This window comes from Macrosteles quadrilineatus, unplaced genomic scaffold (genome assembly GCF_028750875.1).
Source record: "Macrosteles quadrilineatus isolate MER2022 unplaced genomic scaffold, UCM_ALF_1.0 Scaffold_4__1_contigs__length_99947679, whole genome shotgun sequence".
Classification (NCBI taxonomy): Eukaryota; Metazoa; Arthropoda; class Insecta; order Hemiptera; family Cicadellidae; genus Macrosteles; species Macrosteles quadrilineatus.
The window spans coordinates 20,214,559-20,232,076 of NW_026542597.1; the positions used below are offsets into that span (position 1 = coordinate 20,214,559).

At 32.9% G+C, this 17,518-nt stretch overlaps 1 protein-coding gene across 18 annotated transcripts in view; it reads left to right on the plus strand.

Annotated features, from left to right (window-relative positions):
- Positions 1–17,518, plus strand: part of LOC128991277 (ensconsin-like) — a 221,286-nt gene that overhangs the window by 199,892 nt on the left and 3,876 nt on the right. For all 18 annotated transcript variants that reach the window (XM_054414021.1, XM_054414024.1, XM_054414028.1 and 15 more), the window contains 7 exons: positions 429–586; positions 1,357–1,651; positions 2,500–2,621; positions 3,142–3,276; positions 3,772–3,878; positions 4,547–4,673; positions 5,132–5,274. In XM_054414021.1, coding sequence (XP_054269996.1) covers positions 429–586; positions 1,357–1,651; positions 2,500–2,621; positions 3,142–3,276; positions 3,772–3,878; positions 4,547–4,673; positions 5,132–5,274 — 1,087 coding nt within the window. The remainder of the gene's footprint in view (positions 1–428; positions 587–1,356; positions 1,652–2,499; positions 2,622–3,141; positions 3,277–3,771; positions 3,879–4,546; positions 4,674–5,131; positions 5,275–17,518) is intronic.

Sequence of the window (17,518 nt, forward strand, 5' to 3'; positions counted from 1 at the left end):
ATACTGTCTGTTAGGGACTGATGAGGAAATTAGACCTAATTCTGAGGTACAAAAAGTGAAGCTTCCAGTTGTTTTTATTTACATAGGTTTTATATTGGATGACAAATCATCGAAAACTTTGAAATGCTTTGGCTGTTTGCTATTTTCTACTGCTATCTACATGTCTGCATGCAACTGAGTGTAAAGTTTATAGTTTTGTCATTAATGCCTTAACTGAGAGTATACATTTTCATATTTTAAGAATTATTACAATTTGTGAACCTCAGTTTGCGATAGTTCTATCAGGTTTCTCAATTAATAAATTATAACTATAAAAGTTTGTTTGGAAGAGATTTTAAACAGTAGTTTTACTTTGCTATAAATAACATATTGAATCTAGTTTTCAGGTCTTATAACAAGTCATGATCTTTCACCGATGTGTTTTTCAGGTTTAAGTGCAGAACATCGTGCGGCCAAGTCGCCGGCTCCGGCCCCAGACAAGGACAAGCCACCCCTGCCAAAGGTCCATGTGACAAAGAAGCCATCCACCCCCAAACAGCCCATAGAGGCTTTAAAGAAACCCACTGACAAAGTCAAATCCACCAAGGTAAGGCTGTGTACTAGAATTGACTTTAGAGGGTAGTCATCCGATCCATCTAAATCATCTGTTGCTAGTATTTCATTCAAACGGGACACTAAAGGTGGGAAATAATAGATTGTATAGTTTTTATAGAAGCTCCTAACCATAAAAAAGTTATGAATTTTGCAATTATTTGGACAAATATGTATAAAAGGTAGGCCTAAAATGTTTAAAGAAATAATTATAATATGCCACAGTTACAAGAAATTAAATTGGTTAAAATATATTGAATTGATATTTTTATTTTTATAATTTTTTTAAGGATTTCCAGTAACTAACACATTATGAGTGATATAATTTTAGTAAAATGCCTTAAAACCTTCTTTAAAGGCTACTATAAAATTTTCAATAAGACATATAAATCAAAAATAAAAATTATGCGAAGTTTTTAGAGAATTTTTATTTTATTTTAGGATAAGGTTTTGTATTAGATTATCTCTAAAAATTAAGCGTTAAATTTTAAATCAGCAATTCCACTCTGATTCCAACATATTCTAAATTTCTAAATATCCTAAATTGTTAAATAAAAATTCAAATCTAAGCGTCAACCTCAATATCAGTGACAAAATTAAAAACTAATTGTAAAACACAAACTGTCGCAACAATCGCACAGAGTGATGAGGTGTACAAACGCGGAACCAGACCACCAAATCAGCTGGTTCCGCCGCGTCAAAGCACGAAGGATGGTGAAAGCTGCGAGGCCTACTTGTGTAACTGAACCGTCCGATTGGTTCCAGAGTTCCGCAAGCCCGACTCCGAAAGCCACTCCGTTACAATCGCCCGGAGTGGAGACTGCAGAGACGACGGTGAAGACGACGGTCACTGCTACGGAGACGGTTACAGTCAACGGCGACCATGTGACGACCGAGACTGTGAGTGTGACGGTGTCTAGTGTGGAAGTGCCCGAGACGCAGACAAAGCCACAGGAAGTGAGGCAAGAGGTTGTGTCGCAGCCGCAAGAGACAGTGAAGCAAGAAGTCACCAAAGAACAGCTGGAACCTGCTACTAACTTGGCAGAGTGTGATATGACAGGTCAGTGAAAAAGTTTAGGTTACACGGTGAAGTTTTATTTTAGTTTTTAAATTGTGGTTGTATAGTTTTTAAATTTCTCACCTTTAAGCTAAAACTTTAGTTTAAACGTGTTAAACTTAGGTCAAAGTTATTTTAAACAAGATAAGATATTAATACCTACAGGGTTTCTCGTAAATAAGCCCAAAAAAAGGAAGGAATAGGTGTTATGGGTCTAAGTAAAACTAAGAATAATATTTTTCCAAAATTGCCTTGTTAGCGATATATTGTAGGTTTTTTTTTTCTACTCAAAATTTATATATTTAAAAGTAATTAAGATATTTTCATAAATTTGTTATAAGATTTGAAGTAATAATCCTATTTAAGAGGGGTAAAAAGTCTTAACAGATATTTTTTGTTCAAAATGGTGGCCATTTTGATTTGTATACCTTAAAAAACAGAAAAATGCCTTATTTTATGAAATAATTTCAACTAAACTTTTATTTAGCATTTGAAATTTCATTTTTCAAATAGGCTAGATGAAATATTAAGTTTTTTTTTTGTAAAATACTACTTGTGTTTGCAAATCAAATAATAATCATACTAAACTGAAACTCTTATTAAACACACAAGATTGTCAGAACTTCTTTAAATTCATTGCTTATTAAATGTATTTATTTCTTTGTTTTTTTATTTGATTAAACAATCAATAAATTAATATATTGTTGCCGTGGGAGATGATTAACACATTGTTGTGATTCTAATAGAAACCATTTTGAAAATGAATTTACAAGTTTTACATTTTTATTAAATAAAGTAAATAACAAACAGTAAGAATTTCAACGTTCACTAACACCCTTGGCGTGTTGCAGCATCAATGCTGGCCAAGACACGCATCACCACGGAGGAGGAGGCCAAGGCTGCCTTGGCGGAGAAGAGACGACTGGCTCGGGAACAGGCCGAGCGAGAGGCTGAACTGGAGCGGCAAAGACTTGTTAGTATCCCACGAATTTCTTGTTTGTAGGACAATCGTAACTAAAGACTAAAGACCAAAGAGTCAGTAATAATGCGTAGTCATTATCGGCTTCAACCCTTGTCATTTAACGTTACTTCAGAAGAATAAAGTTGATAATAAAACTACACCTAGCATCTAGCCTTTTGCATACTAGTTATTCATAATAAATAACACATTTGCTGCTGTTCCATAATTTTACTACAATTAAAAATAGGCCTAAATATGTTTTTCTATATTCATTGATATTGCTTTTTTAGTTATTCATCATTAGTAAATCAGTTAAATTTGTGTTTTTTCCTGGTGAAGATAAATTATTTGTATACAATCCAGTTTGATTTTTTTTACAAATAACTTTAGTAAAAGTATTTAGATACAAAACTGTCAAGGAGTTAAATGTTTACTAATTTTCATTTCATTTCATTCATTAATTGGAATAGGGATGTATTTTCATCCAGTGGAGATTTGTTGAATGTGTCTTCAAATTTTAACTTCTATGCAGGAAGCCGAGAGGCTAGCGGAGGAGCAGAGACTGAGGGAAGAAGAAGAAGAACAGCGGAGAATGGAGGAAGAGCAACTTCGGCTGTTGGAGGAGGCGAGACAGGCGGAACAAGAACGGCTGAGGAAAGCTATTGAGGTGAGTGATAAGCAATACTCTCTGTGAATTAGTGATGGGTCGGTACCACTTTTTCAAAGTCGGTACCACTTTTTCAAAGTCGGTACCAGTACCAGTTCCTAGCAAAAATTGATTCTCGGTTCCAGTTCCATTAGTACCTTATTTTAGTTTTTAGGATAGGCAACTTTTTTTTACAAAATATCAATACAGTATTTAAATTTTACAGTATTATGCATTAGTAAAGGTTTGTACAACCATGTTTTAAATAGTTTTACCAAGTTTTCTGAATGGATTGGTTATACTACAACAGCGCCTGTCCTTATGTCTTTATTTTCTATTAAGTATTTTTGTAAGTATTCTCAGGCAATATTAGCTAACTGTCTATTGGAGGAGTCTCCAATTAAAGTATATGAATACTGTTAGTCTGGAGATAAAATAGCAGCATTTTTATTATTTGCGTTTGAAATATGAAGTAACATTTTTAGAATTTACTATAGAATTATGTAATATTTCTAGGAGAAGCAAAAAAGAGAAGAGGAAGAAAGGTTACAAAGAGAAGAAGAGGAGAGGCAAAAGCGAGAAAAAGAAGAAGCGGAAAGGAAAGCGAGAGAGGAGGCTGAGAGGTGATTCTAACTTAGTTACTTTAATGTAAAAAATATTATTTTTTTATATATTAATTAGTACTAAATAATTATTTCTATTTTTTCCATTTTTTTTTTTTTGCATTTCTGTAATTTTTGCACACAGAGATTTTGACATGTAATATTTTAAGCCTATTATTAACAATTACCTTAGTAATTTATGTCTGAAAAAAATATTTATTGTCAGTACTAAAATAATGTGTTTTAGATTTTTAAGACACCATCACACTAGAGGGCTTGAGGATTAATAACATGATTTTTCAGTAAAATAAGTTCAAATGAAATCTTTTAAATTCAAAAGAGAGTTGTGAGGATGTTTTACTCATGGTGTGTTGCTAGCTTAATAATTAGCGTATCAGACTTTGGTGCAGAGGGGATCAGGTTTGATAACTGGCTTATCTATACAAATATAATGGATTTAGACTGCTCTCCCTTGAAAGTATTTGAGTTTTTCCCTCTCACAAAATTTAGGTTTATTTTATTTTAATTATCAAAAGATTACAGCTTGTTTCTTAAATAAAGGGGTTCCTCTAAATAAATAATTGCATGTTTTGCAAGAAGAAAAAACCAAGAAAAAATTTCCATCTTTTCTACCATTTGTTCTAAATTGATACATTACATTGCTATAACCAACTATGTGTATTTTTCAGGCAACGACAAGAAATGGAAATTCGGTTAAAAAAAGAAGAAGAAGACAGATTATTGAGACGGAAGCGAGTAGAAGTTATTATGGCACGAACCAGGAAAGCCACGTCTGCCAACAATACTCCTACAAAGGTAAAAAATATATACTTAATTTTGATATACCACGGTGTTTTACTTCATTCCTAAAGATTAATCTGTTTGAGTCAATCTCTTTACAAGAGATCCTACCATACAAAAGTTAAATAAAATTTGTCTTAAAACCATTTTATTCTATATGCAGATTGCAGTTATCATTGATCATAGAAACTTCTTTACGTCAAAAGATGATACCACAATTTTTGTCTTTCTTATGTAGCTTCTAAATATGTTTTTCTATTTGTGGGAAAAAAACTGTTGCAAAGCACAAAAAGCTTTTTGTCTCCAAAATAAACTTCCCTCTCAATGCAGGATTTGCAATATTCTGTTGCATATCAGCCAAACTCATGTCTACTTTGTTGACAAAGACTCACGGAGTGATTCATTTTTGGAATTTGTTCAACTGGCAAATGTTTAGATGTTCAGTTCATGTAAAATTCTCCGATGTTTGACAGGAGGACGGAGACGACAGTCCAGGTGAGGAGCCGCGTAAAGTCAACGACCAGGAGCAGTTTCTTCACTCGGAGCGAAGTCACTCCGCCGCAAACTCCACAAACTCCACAAACCAGAACGGACACCAGAATGGTGTTGACAATGTGTGAGTATCAAAAACCATTTTGTACTTTGTGATTCAAAATTGTTTATTAATATTTTAATCTGAAACAACTGTTGAGTAGGCCTATTTAAAGAAATGTAAGCCACTTTTGGGAACATGTTAGATCATTTTAGGTTTGTAAATTATTTCTGACATCTGTAAACAAGATGATTTGATAAGCTAACAATTTGTTGATTATCACGTATCTAAAATAAGTGTTCTTGAGCGATTTTATATGAAAATCTTGTTTTGGCTTTCTCTATGCTCTTGTTTAGATTTTTTCAATTGTTTGGGAATAAAATAATGGTGAACAGGGTGTCTACCAACCGGGAAATCCGGGAAAACCGGGAATTGTACTTAATTTTAGACTGGCCATGAAATGTACGGGAATTGTCCTTAAATATCAGACTATGTCCTTAAATAATTTTTGAGCCGGTGAGTGTTTTTCAACTGTTAAATAAAGCCGTGAGTTAGGTTTGTTCATCTTTATTTACCCTGTGTTCATCTTTATTTACCCTGTGTTCATCTTTATTTACCCTGTGTTCAACTGAATTTCACTTCCCAATTGTTATTTCAACTAAGTTTAGTTTGGAAAATGATGTTGTAACTGATATGACGCTGCCGTTGCATCGTCTGCTTCGTGTATGTTGGCCAATAGTCAATATTATTGCCGTCGTCGTCATAGACTAGAGGCAGTGAAGCAGACGTCATCTTCACAATCACAAGTTCACATTGAATGCTGCAGTTATAAGGTAAGTGAAACTAGGACGTTGTATTTATTATAAATCTTATAATAAGAATTACACAGAAATACCTACTTGATAAATTCTATTTTTGTTCATAATTGGATTGCTTAATAATAATAATGATACGATTTATCGACTTTCTTTTTTAAGTAAAGCTATTAATCATACTCATCAAGTACCATAGTTCTTATCCTTGCAGATGAAGACAATTGTATTTGTTAGTTTCGTCCTAGTGCGCTGGGATCGTGTTTTTTACAGTTTCTTGTTAATTCATTTAAAACCTTGTTTAACCAAGGAAACATCTAATCATATATAATAAATCGTCCCCTAGTTCACATTAAAGCACCAATCATAAAATTAACCCTAATATGATAGATGCATGGCTAGTTCGATACTAGCGCCCGGTTTCACCAACATGAACCATAAACGAAAAACTAACCTCAAATTTAACAATGGGATGGGAAGTCTGAGTTGGTTAGTCTGGTAAAATGAAAATGAAAGGCAATTTTTCAAAACTAAGAAGCTAACTTGCAACGTGAAATTTAGAAAGATAAGCTGAAATCAAAAAAGTGCAATACTTGAACGAACAAGTAGGCTATTAGTATTCGTGGGAAGATCAACTAGCTGGTAAAAAAAAACGGAATTTCAATTTTGTTCGAGTATGGAATAAAACGTCTTTTCTAAGCTTAATGAACAAGATTTTAGGTCAAATATTGTGAATTGTGACTGTGGATACGTTAATTTAGAATTATTAAAGTTAATCTACAACTGAGGAACTTTGCATGAAATGAGGTGTGGTGTGACATGTTACATCTCAATCGGACTAGACTAGGTTAGTTGGAAGATAGTGTGGAGTGGACTAAACTTAAGTAAAAATAGTGCTTCTGTCCGTGTCCTGTGAGTTTGAGTTTGAAAACAAGAACACTAAACTTATGCAGTTCATGTTCATGTAGTAAAGAAACGGTGGTGCAATACGTTAACAAAAAGTGAGTGAGTCAAACTTGTTTAGTATATATTCTTCAAATTTAAGTTATTAGGTGTAGGCATTGCAAAATTGTGGAAAGGTTGCAGATAGGGACAATTCCTTGCCTTGGGCATGACATAGGTTAACCTACGTAATTAGTATGTGTGAGCTTGTAGGGCTACAACTTAATATGACAATAATGTTTGGTAATCAAATAAACGGATGGACCATTGTCCTAAAAGGCAATGAAAAAATGCATGTGAAGGGAGGACAGAGGTGGAATTAAACTGATTTATGATCATATTAGGCTAAGTTTAATGGTATCTCGAAGACTTTCTGCTAACAGTTAAGTTAAATGATATCAGGGTGTTGAGTTAGAATAGGATAAAGGCTATTTCAGTTGTAGGACAATTTAGCTTAGGCCTATTATGATTTCGTTAAGTACGGTTGGTTAGGCTTACATATAACTTAATTGATCACTATCATTACAATTACATCAATCAAAAGTAAGTGAGTCTAATAAATAACTGTATTTGATATTTGATCATTTTGTTGACATACAATGCGTTTTGATTTAGTTTTTTGTGTCAACCAAAGGTTGCTGCTATGTTTGTTTAGACAATTTCCAGGAATGGTTAAACATAGGCTACTATTCCTAAGCTTAATTTTAATGTAGTTGAATCAGATTGTAGCTGGTGGAGTTGCTCAGTAGCCTATCATATTATTTTAACCTTCAATTTATATCTGCCTATATTGACAAAGGTTAATGCCATAAAACAGCTAGGAGTAAGCCTAGGTTTATCTAATTATGTAATCTCTTTATGTAAGTCTAGGTGCAATTTAACAATAAATTTAACAATGAATTTAATATGCCTAAAAGCTAAACTGATATAAACTACTCACTTAATCGAAAAGTAATAGACTAACTTCTTTTTATCATTCAGTTTTCCCAACATTAATTTATTTTCACAAATGTGATAACACTCATTTTTGGGTGCTGGATCATATACCAAAGTAGGCTTACCTAACTTGTGGTACTTTTTCTTTTTAGGAAACCATGAAGCGTTCAAGAGGAAGGTGCAAGTATCAAAAAGACTGGGAGGAAGTATATTCATGGCTGCAACCAGCAAAAGATGATGTATATTCTGCTAAATGTATTATTTGCTCCACCACTTTCACCATTGAAAGCATGGGTAAAACTGCTGTGAAAAGCCACTCATTAGGCAAAAAACACATGAGATTAGAATCAGATGCTAAAAAATCAATGCCTATGGACATCTTTATAAGGCCTAACACTCCATCAGTAGAAGTTATGCCAAGTACATCAAGGCCTACTGAACCCATTTCAACAGCGTCAACTTCCGCCTCCACAATAACTACCCCTCCAGTTCCTACCACCAAAATTATTAGGCCTACATCAAAAATTGATTCATATCTCCATCACAATGATGTCACAAAGGCTGAAATTCTTTGGGCCTGCCAAACAGTCATGACACACAGCTCGCTTAGAGCTGCTGCTAACTATACTAGACTTTTTCCGTACATGTTTCATGATAGTGAGATCGCTAAAAAGATTAAATTACAAAAAGACAAACTGTCCTACATGATAGTTTATGGTCTTGCTCCTTATTTTAAGGGTACACTTGAAGCAGTTATGAAAGCTTCAGAATATTTAGTTTTAGGTTTCGATGAAAGTCTAAACAAAATATCCAATAAACAACAAATGGATTTGGGGGTACGATTTTGGAATCAAGAAGAAAACAGGGTTTGCACTCGTTATTTAACATCAGCGTTTTTAAGTAACACAACTAGTGAAGACTTACTAGAGGCTATTAGAACCAACGTAAACGAAGAGTTTATGGGGAAAATTATACAGCTATCAATGGACGGACCGAATGTTAATTTTAAACTTAAAAGAATTTTTCAAGAAGGAATACAATGTTCGCCTGATTCAGTACAACTTTTAGATTTAGGATCTTGTGGTCTGCACACCTTACATAATTCTTTCAAAACTGGGTTTCAAAAGAGCGATTGGGAACTCATAAGCTTTTTTAGAGCAGTTTCTAACTTATTTTACAAATCCCCTGGGAGACGAGGCGAATTTACCAGAATTACAGGCTCATCGTTGTTTCCTTTTACAGTATGCTCAGTACGTTGGATAGAAAATGGAAAGGTTGCTAGAAGAGTGAAAGATATGTTACCAAACCTACAGAAATATGTAAGTGAAGTGAAGGGAACTGCAAAAGAACCATCTTGTTCTAGTTTTTCAATTATTTGTAAACATCTAGAAGACAAACTGCTAATGGCCAAGATCGCGTTTTTTGAAAGCCTTTGTGACGAAATAGAGCCGTTTTTAACCGAATTTCAGTCTGACAAACCTTTGTCACCATTTTTGTATGGCCAACTATCTTTTGTGTTGAAAAATATTGCGGCAAAGATTGTTAAGCCAGATATAATTGAAGGTAGCGACATAACCAAGATTGATGTCTTCAAAAAGAATGCGGAAAATATTTTTGAGAATCTTTTGCCTGTTAAAGAAATTGAACTAGGGTATGGTACTCGCGCTGCACTTCGACTTTGTCCAACACGTTCAGATAAAGCTCTTTTGCAGTTCCGCAAAGAATGTCGAAAAATCTTAATGCATTTTGTAGCTAAGTTGTTGGAAAAGAGCCCACTTAAATACCCTTTAACAAAAGCGGTAACTTGTTTAAATCCCTCTTTAATCTCCAAAGGAGACACTATGGAAGCCTTAAAGAGTTCTTTGAATGCTTTGTTGCAGGCCAACATAGTGTCTCCCAGACATTGTGAACTGGCGGACAGGGAATATAAACAGCTTTTATCCTCGCCAGATGTATTAAGTGAATGTAATTCTTTTAATAGGCACGAAACACGTTTGGATGATTTCTGGTTCAATTTGATTGGCAGAAAAGAAGAATACATTCATTTATTCAAAGTTGTTAAAGTCCTGCTTTCGCTCTCTCACGGCAATGCTAATGTAGAAAGAGGATTCTCTGTAAATAAAGAAATAATAGTTGAAAATCTTAAAGAAAGCAGCTTAATTGCTCAAAGGATAATATATGACTCATTGGTACTAGCAGGAAATGTAGAAAATTTAAATATTGAACCAAAATTAATACATGCTGTTAGAAACTCAAGTGCCAAGTATAAGGAAGCTTTAGCATTGATGAAGACTGAAAAAGAAAGAACTACCCAAGCTGAAGATGAAAAGAAAAAAGCTAAGCTAAAACTCAAAGAACTTGAAGAAAGAAAAAGAAAGTTATTAGAAGAAGCTGCAATAATTGAAGAAAAAACCAATGAAATAAAGAAAAGGAAGTTGTAATGCAGTTCAGGCATTCAGTTTCATGGAATGTGCCAAAGTTCTTCAATAGTAAGGCTATCAAACCCAGACCAAATGCTTTCCCTTATCATTTGTGTGTTAATATTGGCAACTGGTTAAGCTATGCATTTCACTCTAATGCAAAATTATATTACTTAATTATGAACTAAATAACTAATTGTTGTGACACCATTAATTTAAAATGGTAATCTCTACCATTAAAGTCTCATTAATTTTAATGCACTCTTTAGTTCCATTATTTTTTCAAACAATAACTTGAAAAATAATTGAAATCTGTTATTGAAATTAGATTTTCTGTCTGATGAAACAATTAATCCATTCTTTATAAATGGGCTACTGTATCAAAGCTAAGTTAAATGTTTCAAGGAAGTGCAGCATTTTTATGTGAATCCTTTAATAACTGTTTTAAGTTGTGTTTTTAAACCCTAACGTAAAATCATTTTATATTACCATTTCATTTAATATTTTAGATTTAAATTTGTTAAAAGATGTTATTTATCATCTCAATATTTGTGACAATGTGTTTGCTAGAAACATTGTTATTGGTATCTATGTTTTTTTAGTTAAGTGTTTTTTGTTTTGTTTTGTAAGTTTCTATTAATGTTGATTCTTTCTATCTTAACTTGAATGTGTTATGTTGTATTTAAAAATAAATAATACTATTTTATGTTTAGGGTTTTTTAACAAATAATGACAATCGTTCAGTAGATGGTTTTCTTAGTTTTTATGTGGTTTATAGGTTAAGTGCTAATAAAGTTGATCGTTTTCTATTTAACTTGAATTTGTTAGGTTGGATCTGACAATTCTTCAATAGATGTTTTTCTTAGTTTTTAAGTGGTTCAAAGTTTAAAGATTTTAGGTTTAAACTTAACCAACCAAAAAAGACATTTTGATTCCAGTGTGGTTTTCAACCAAAAATAACATTTTGGTTTGAGTGTGGTTTTCAACCAAAAATGACATTTTGATACCAGTGTGGTTTTCAACCAAAAATAACATTTTGGTTTGAGTGTGGTTTTCAACCAAAAATGACATTTTGGTACCAGTGTGGTTTTAAGATCTGTATTACATTACAAAGGTGTTCCTATAGTAAATTTTGTATACCTACTAAAATAAATATCTACTTTGAAACTTAATACTTGTCTTTTGTTAATAACGTTTTCCCTCAGAGAGAAATACGGTGAAAATTGACTATTACGGCTCGACAAATCAGGAAAATATATTTGGTAACATCAAGGAAAAAGGTCGACAAAGTGTCCTTAAATGTACGGGAATTGTCCATGAATTTTTCATCCAGGAGTTGGTAGACACCCTGGTGAAGTAATGGATGTACAACTAACTTATCATAAAGAGATACTTAAATATTTGAAGGCAATTGATAGCATGCAAAGATGTCATGACACAAATACTTATATAAGTTGCCTCTTCAAGGATGCTATTTCCTCCAAAAACTAATATCCACAATAGTCAACACCAAACCCACACTGACACTAGTGATTTCTAAAAATTTTACTAACAATATATGAAAACAAATTTTTGCTGGTAGCTTTTGTCAGTATCATTTGTTATTAAGTAAAACTTTCATTACCGGTACTCTTAAAATTTGAAATACTTACATTTATTTTGTCAATGATGCTCCCTCAAAATGTTGTTCTGAAAAGTCCCCTATAGTAAGTAATTTTCTGTTAGTGTAAGATGTTGAGTATGCGATTAGAACTTAGCTACCTACTTTGTTGAAAATACATGCTAATGTTCCTTTAAACAAAATATTTTCATTAGGTGTTAAGTAGTACAAAATCAACAATTATGTGATTAATGTTTATTGTCTTCGTTAAAAATGTTCTTCAATTCCAAATTAAATTGTAACACTTTATTTTGTTGAAAGTGTTTGATGACCCAGTCTACGAGTTTTGGAAAAAAAGGTTAGAAACCCAAGCATGATCAGTCAAAATATTAACTTTAATAAAACATTAGGAACCCTCTCCATTTGTCTCTGTCTGCCCGTCCGTAATGGAACTGTCTTTCAGAGTCGATGTTGCCAACATTTAGTGTGCTAGTTGCCGTTGTTTACTTATTTTTGCCTGGGTGTAACATTAGAGACATCTAGCTCATTCTAAGACAAATAAAAATTTAAAATATTTAAAAATTTAGGCCATCGGGTGATTACCACTATTAGCCATTATTGTATAAACTAAACTGTCGTTTTGGATGTGTAACAGGTATCCATCTGTGGGCAAACTACTTTTCATCCACAACGTGAGCCTCTAGTTTAGCTTAGTCAATGACATGATTATTACCCGAAGACCTAGATTTGACAAACTATTGTAACCGTGGAAGTTATAGATTAAACGTAAACAAATCGTACTTGTATCATCATCGCATGGAAAAATATAAAACAATATCTGCATTATTTTGGGATGGATTACTACTGAAAAACTTAGTATTGCTTAACATCATCCTTTAATAGCTTTGTATGGTGTATGAGCTCTTTATTTTTTCATCTTGTGTATTTTCTCTTTTTTTTACGGGTGAAATTTTAATACACAATAATGTTTCTTGTTTTGAGTTGAGAACAATCTTTTAGTTCTCTATAAGTTTATTTGGATTTATTTTTAAAATTTGGAATTTTAACTGTATTTACAGACATACGTTACACGTCTTTTAAAATATATTAAAGTTGAATATAGATTACAAATATTTGACAATTTTATCTGAAATTGAAAGGATGTGACGGTTTCTATTGAAAGTTGTAAATTTATCATTTAATTTATGTCATATTCAAATAGCTTATAATGTTTGGACAATTTATTATTCTAGAAATGCAACTATTACATAGTAGCCATTTTATTTAAAACTTTTAGTACTTTTTGTCATTTTTTACTTTTTTTCTCAAACATTGCGCTTAGTATGCCCATAGATTTTAAAATCATCAGATTATTGTGTAGTTTAGACCTTTCTTGTTGGAAATGAATTTTCAATATCATTGTTTTAGAATAGAATTTTAATATTATTCATATTAGTCTCTATAGCTCTAGGCTACACTTAATTGTTATATTTGTACGAGTAGTTGTACAAAAACATTTTATGTAAATTACAATTAATGCTAATTTATATTTTAATTTTTGGTCAAAAAATTTGTAGGTGCTTGTGAAAGAATACATCTCATATATTTGATTTTATTTATTAGTTGTGTAATTTAAGTGGTGACATAAAATATTTTTGCTTTAACCCATTTTTTTTTTATTACATCAAATGAAATCTGAATAATAATCTTATAATTTTAATCTTCACAGAATTTTGAGGGCTGTGTATTGTTTATAGAAATTTAGGTAACACAAGTAAAACCAAACTGGGAACCCCCCCCCCCCCTTCCTAGTGAATAGACATATCACAACATTATACAGGAAAACAATATACACAGCAAATACATATTTCTGTTTAAAAAATTTTTTTGTGAGTTTTTTTAGAGAATCCAATGGCGGATCCAGGACATTATTACAGTAGTCGCAGCTAGTCTGGGCGTATAAGTCCCGCGCATAGTTGGGAAAGTTAGTCAAAATTTCTAACTAGTTAGAAGTTAGAAGTTAGTCCCATAAAAAGTAACTGATAGAAGTTACTAGTTAGTTGGTTTAAAAAGTAACTGATAGAAGTTATTAGTTAGTTGAAAAACTAACTGATAGAAAATAAAGTTAGTTTTCGACATTCGTAGAAGATAGCTGTTTGTTGGACAGGACAGTTGTTTTAAAGGATTTAATATGTAATGAAATAATGACACATCTTTGGTTACTAATTGTGTTTTAATTTAATACTAGAATGATTTTAGCACAGGCTCGGTAATATTAGTACAGACATTTTTTCGTTTGCGACCCTTTTTTCCATTTTTTCATTGAAATCCAAAATCTTAGAAGGATGTGTGGCCTAAAAAACAATTTGAATAGTTAACACTAAGTAATAGTACAGTACACTATGTTTTCATAGCAATGATAATTATACCCTAAAATGGAAGCCAAATATTGTTAAGCGCAGCATAAAATAATTGATGAAATCTGACTTGTTAGTCAATTTAAACAAATCTTGAAAAATCCCACAATTGCAAGTATTGCAGCATGTTATTAATAAATACTTTTGCTACAATAATTACTACCGGAGAAATAAATATGGTTACTCGAGTTTGAGCAAAAATATCTCTGAGATGAATTACCCGATTTAGTTGAAACAAAATTAAATATAAGGTTCATTAATAACATATATGTGCATTTACAACATTTTATTCGCAGTAGTTTTTATGTTGCCGTTAATTTTTAAAACGTATGCTTACATCAATCGTTAATAAGACACTGAAATTTTCGTTCAAAATACCATAGTCTTTGCCGTGACACAAGTAATAACACCAATATGACAGATTTTAGATTTATAATAAGAACAAAGGTGGATTTTAAACAGATTTACATTTGTAAACAAAAATTTCTCCCGTGACTGGCAGGGCCGCCTGATGTTTGTACCATATTTCCCAGCCGGGCGGGAGCGCGTGCGACACTGCGACTTGCCGATATGCGTGTAGTTAACTTACTGTTTTTTGATGTAACATAAATTTACTAACAAAATATTCACTAGAACCATGAAACAAATACATCACAATAAGTTAACTTCAAATATACACGATGATATTTTGAACGTAATTTTCAGTGCCTTATTAAAATGTTAGCATACGTTTTAAAAATTAACAGTAGCATAAAAACTATTGTGAATGAAATTTTTTTAATGCATGGAAATGTTAACAATGAACCTACCAATAACCCATAAAAATTTCAGAAAGATTGGCTCAGTGTTTTGTTTAAAAATAAATTTTTAACTTCAGTGTTAGTGCAAAGTTACTTAAAACCCGGTACTTTATAGGATCTTTCAACTAACTAAATATATACATTTTTCTGGTTAACGGAATTTTTTTAATTGACACCACGTAAAATTTATTTAAACCAGCTTATACTTAACTTTTGTTTCAACAAAATCGGATAAATAATCTCAGAGATATTTAGGCTCAAACTCGAGGGCACTTATTTATTTCCCCGACAAAGGTGATACAAAAACTTGTCATCACTCTGTATTCAATAGTTCAAAAACAAAAAGTGATCATCTCACCTTTCCTGACATAAACATTACTTTCGATACATAAACATAAGTTACAACTGAAGTTCCCGGTTAGGTCAAACTCAAAACACAGTTTGTTGACGTTCAATTAGTTGAATGTTACTGTAAAATTAATTGTACAGCCGTATTGTGTTTAACTTAGAAACAATTAATGTATTACGAAATATCAGATACTTTTTAAAGGCTGATGAAGTAGTTTTCCCAGTGTGATAAAAGTATAGTTAACTCCTTTAAAAGTGACCTATTTGTGGCGAGATAGTGTTTATAAGTGGGAAACGCATTGAGAAATACACTATAACTGTACTAAAAAATATAAATTATATTCATTAAAAAAATGTATATTCCCTTAAAGTTAACAACGAGACCATCATTCTTTTTCTCCACTTACCTTAATATGCGCTCTCAAATTCGAAGCACTTGTGACTGATGCTTTACTTATTTTTGTTTTGGGTAAACACAATAAACATTTCAACGCTAGTCCACCGTTTTCATTTTTTTCAACTTGTTGGAATATGTCACTTAAGTTTGGCCACTTAATATCACACTCGCCCGCCATTGGAAAAAAATATTATTAATCTACTGTACTTAAGAGTCTTCCTTAGTGGAAGCCATGTTGGATTTCTTCCCCATAAGAACAATGTTAAACATTACATCATTTGTGGACACGTAACGGCGTTATTTGTTAAGATATAGCTTTGAAATTTATAATTTGTATTTTTAACATAATAGACTCGTGACTGAGGTTTTTGAATTTTGAAAATCCATTTTCATTTCCTTTCAATAATTAGCTTAATTTTAAGCTAATTAATAATCAATTATTCATTATAAAAATTAAAAATTGTGAAATAAAAAAACGTCAATCTCTAGAGGACCGCAATTCCTTAACTTTAACTCCTTATCCATAATTATATGACAATTTGCTGATGAGATATTTGGACCCAAAGTTAACATTGTTCTTATGGGGAAGAAATCCAACATGGCTTCCACTAAGGAAGACTCTTAATCAACACTGTTCACCTTAATAACTATTGTATAAAAAATGTTTAACTATCACTAAAATATGTATAGGCCTACCGACAAGACAATTAAAAACACTTGGGCGAAAACAAATGAACTAACACCTGTCCGGTCAACGGTCAGATAAGATAATGAACTTCGACTGAAGTGAAGACATTGTTTTGACACTTGAGATTACATATCAATTGCCAAACAAACACCCCCTTCCCACCCTTCGGTGCTTGGGGTGTTGTTATTGGCTGCCATTGTCCCGCCCCCTGGGTCCGCTGCATACCAAAGCGACTGGACTTTGACTTTCTCTTTCCCCACCCCCCGCGTTGTTTGTCACAAGGGCACTGACCTCTCACGTACGCTCGCAACCCTCACTGAACACGTCAAATAAATAACCCGTAGGCTATTGGAAACACTTTCGCCTGACCAAAAACTTAACGATTTAAAACCAGCGAATATAGTATCTATTCGCTGGCTATAAAACTAACTGAGTAGAAGTTATTTCGAGCTCTTTTTAAAAAGTATCGACTAAAATAGAAGTTAGCCGAAAAAACGAACGAATAGCGCTATTCGTTAATATTTCTATTCGTTTTTCCCAAGTATGGTCCCGCGCTAGGGCGGGGGGTGTAGAGGGGAGTGTTTATTGCTCATTTCCAAAAACATCTGGCCCACACGGCTCTCTGGGGTTGTTCAACGTGGCTGTGGGGGTGAGCGAGCCGTTACTCTCAGCACGGCTAATACACAAGGGTCCGCGCGCCCAGACTAGCTGCGACTACTGTACAGGGGGAGGGGGGGACAAGTTGGATTGTAAGGGTAAACTTCCCGGGGGAGTCTAGGGGGTTTGGAGTAACGCGTGGGTCCAGGAGTTCACCAGTAGGAAATTTTGTAAAATTTAAACTGAAAACTCGTGTTATTAAAAATTTAGAGACAAAAATATGATCATATTTGAAATTTAAAAGTACAGTATTTTAGATTTATTTACTAAAGTCTCAGGGGGGGGCAATTGCCCCCTTGCCCCCCCCCCCC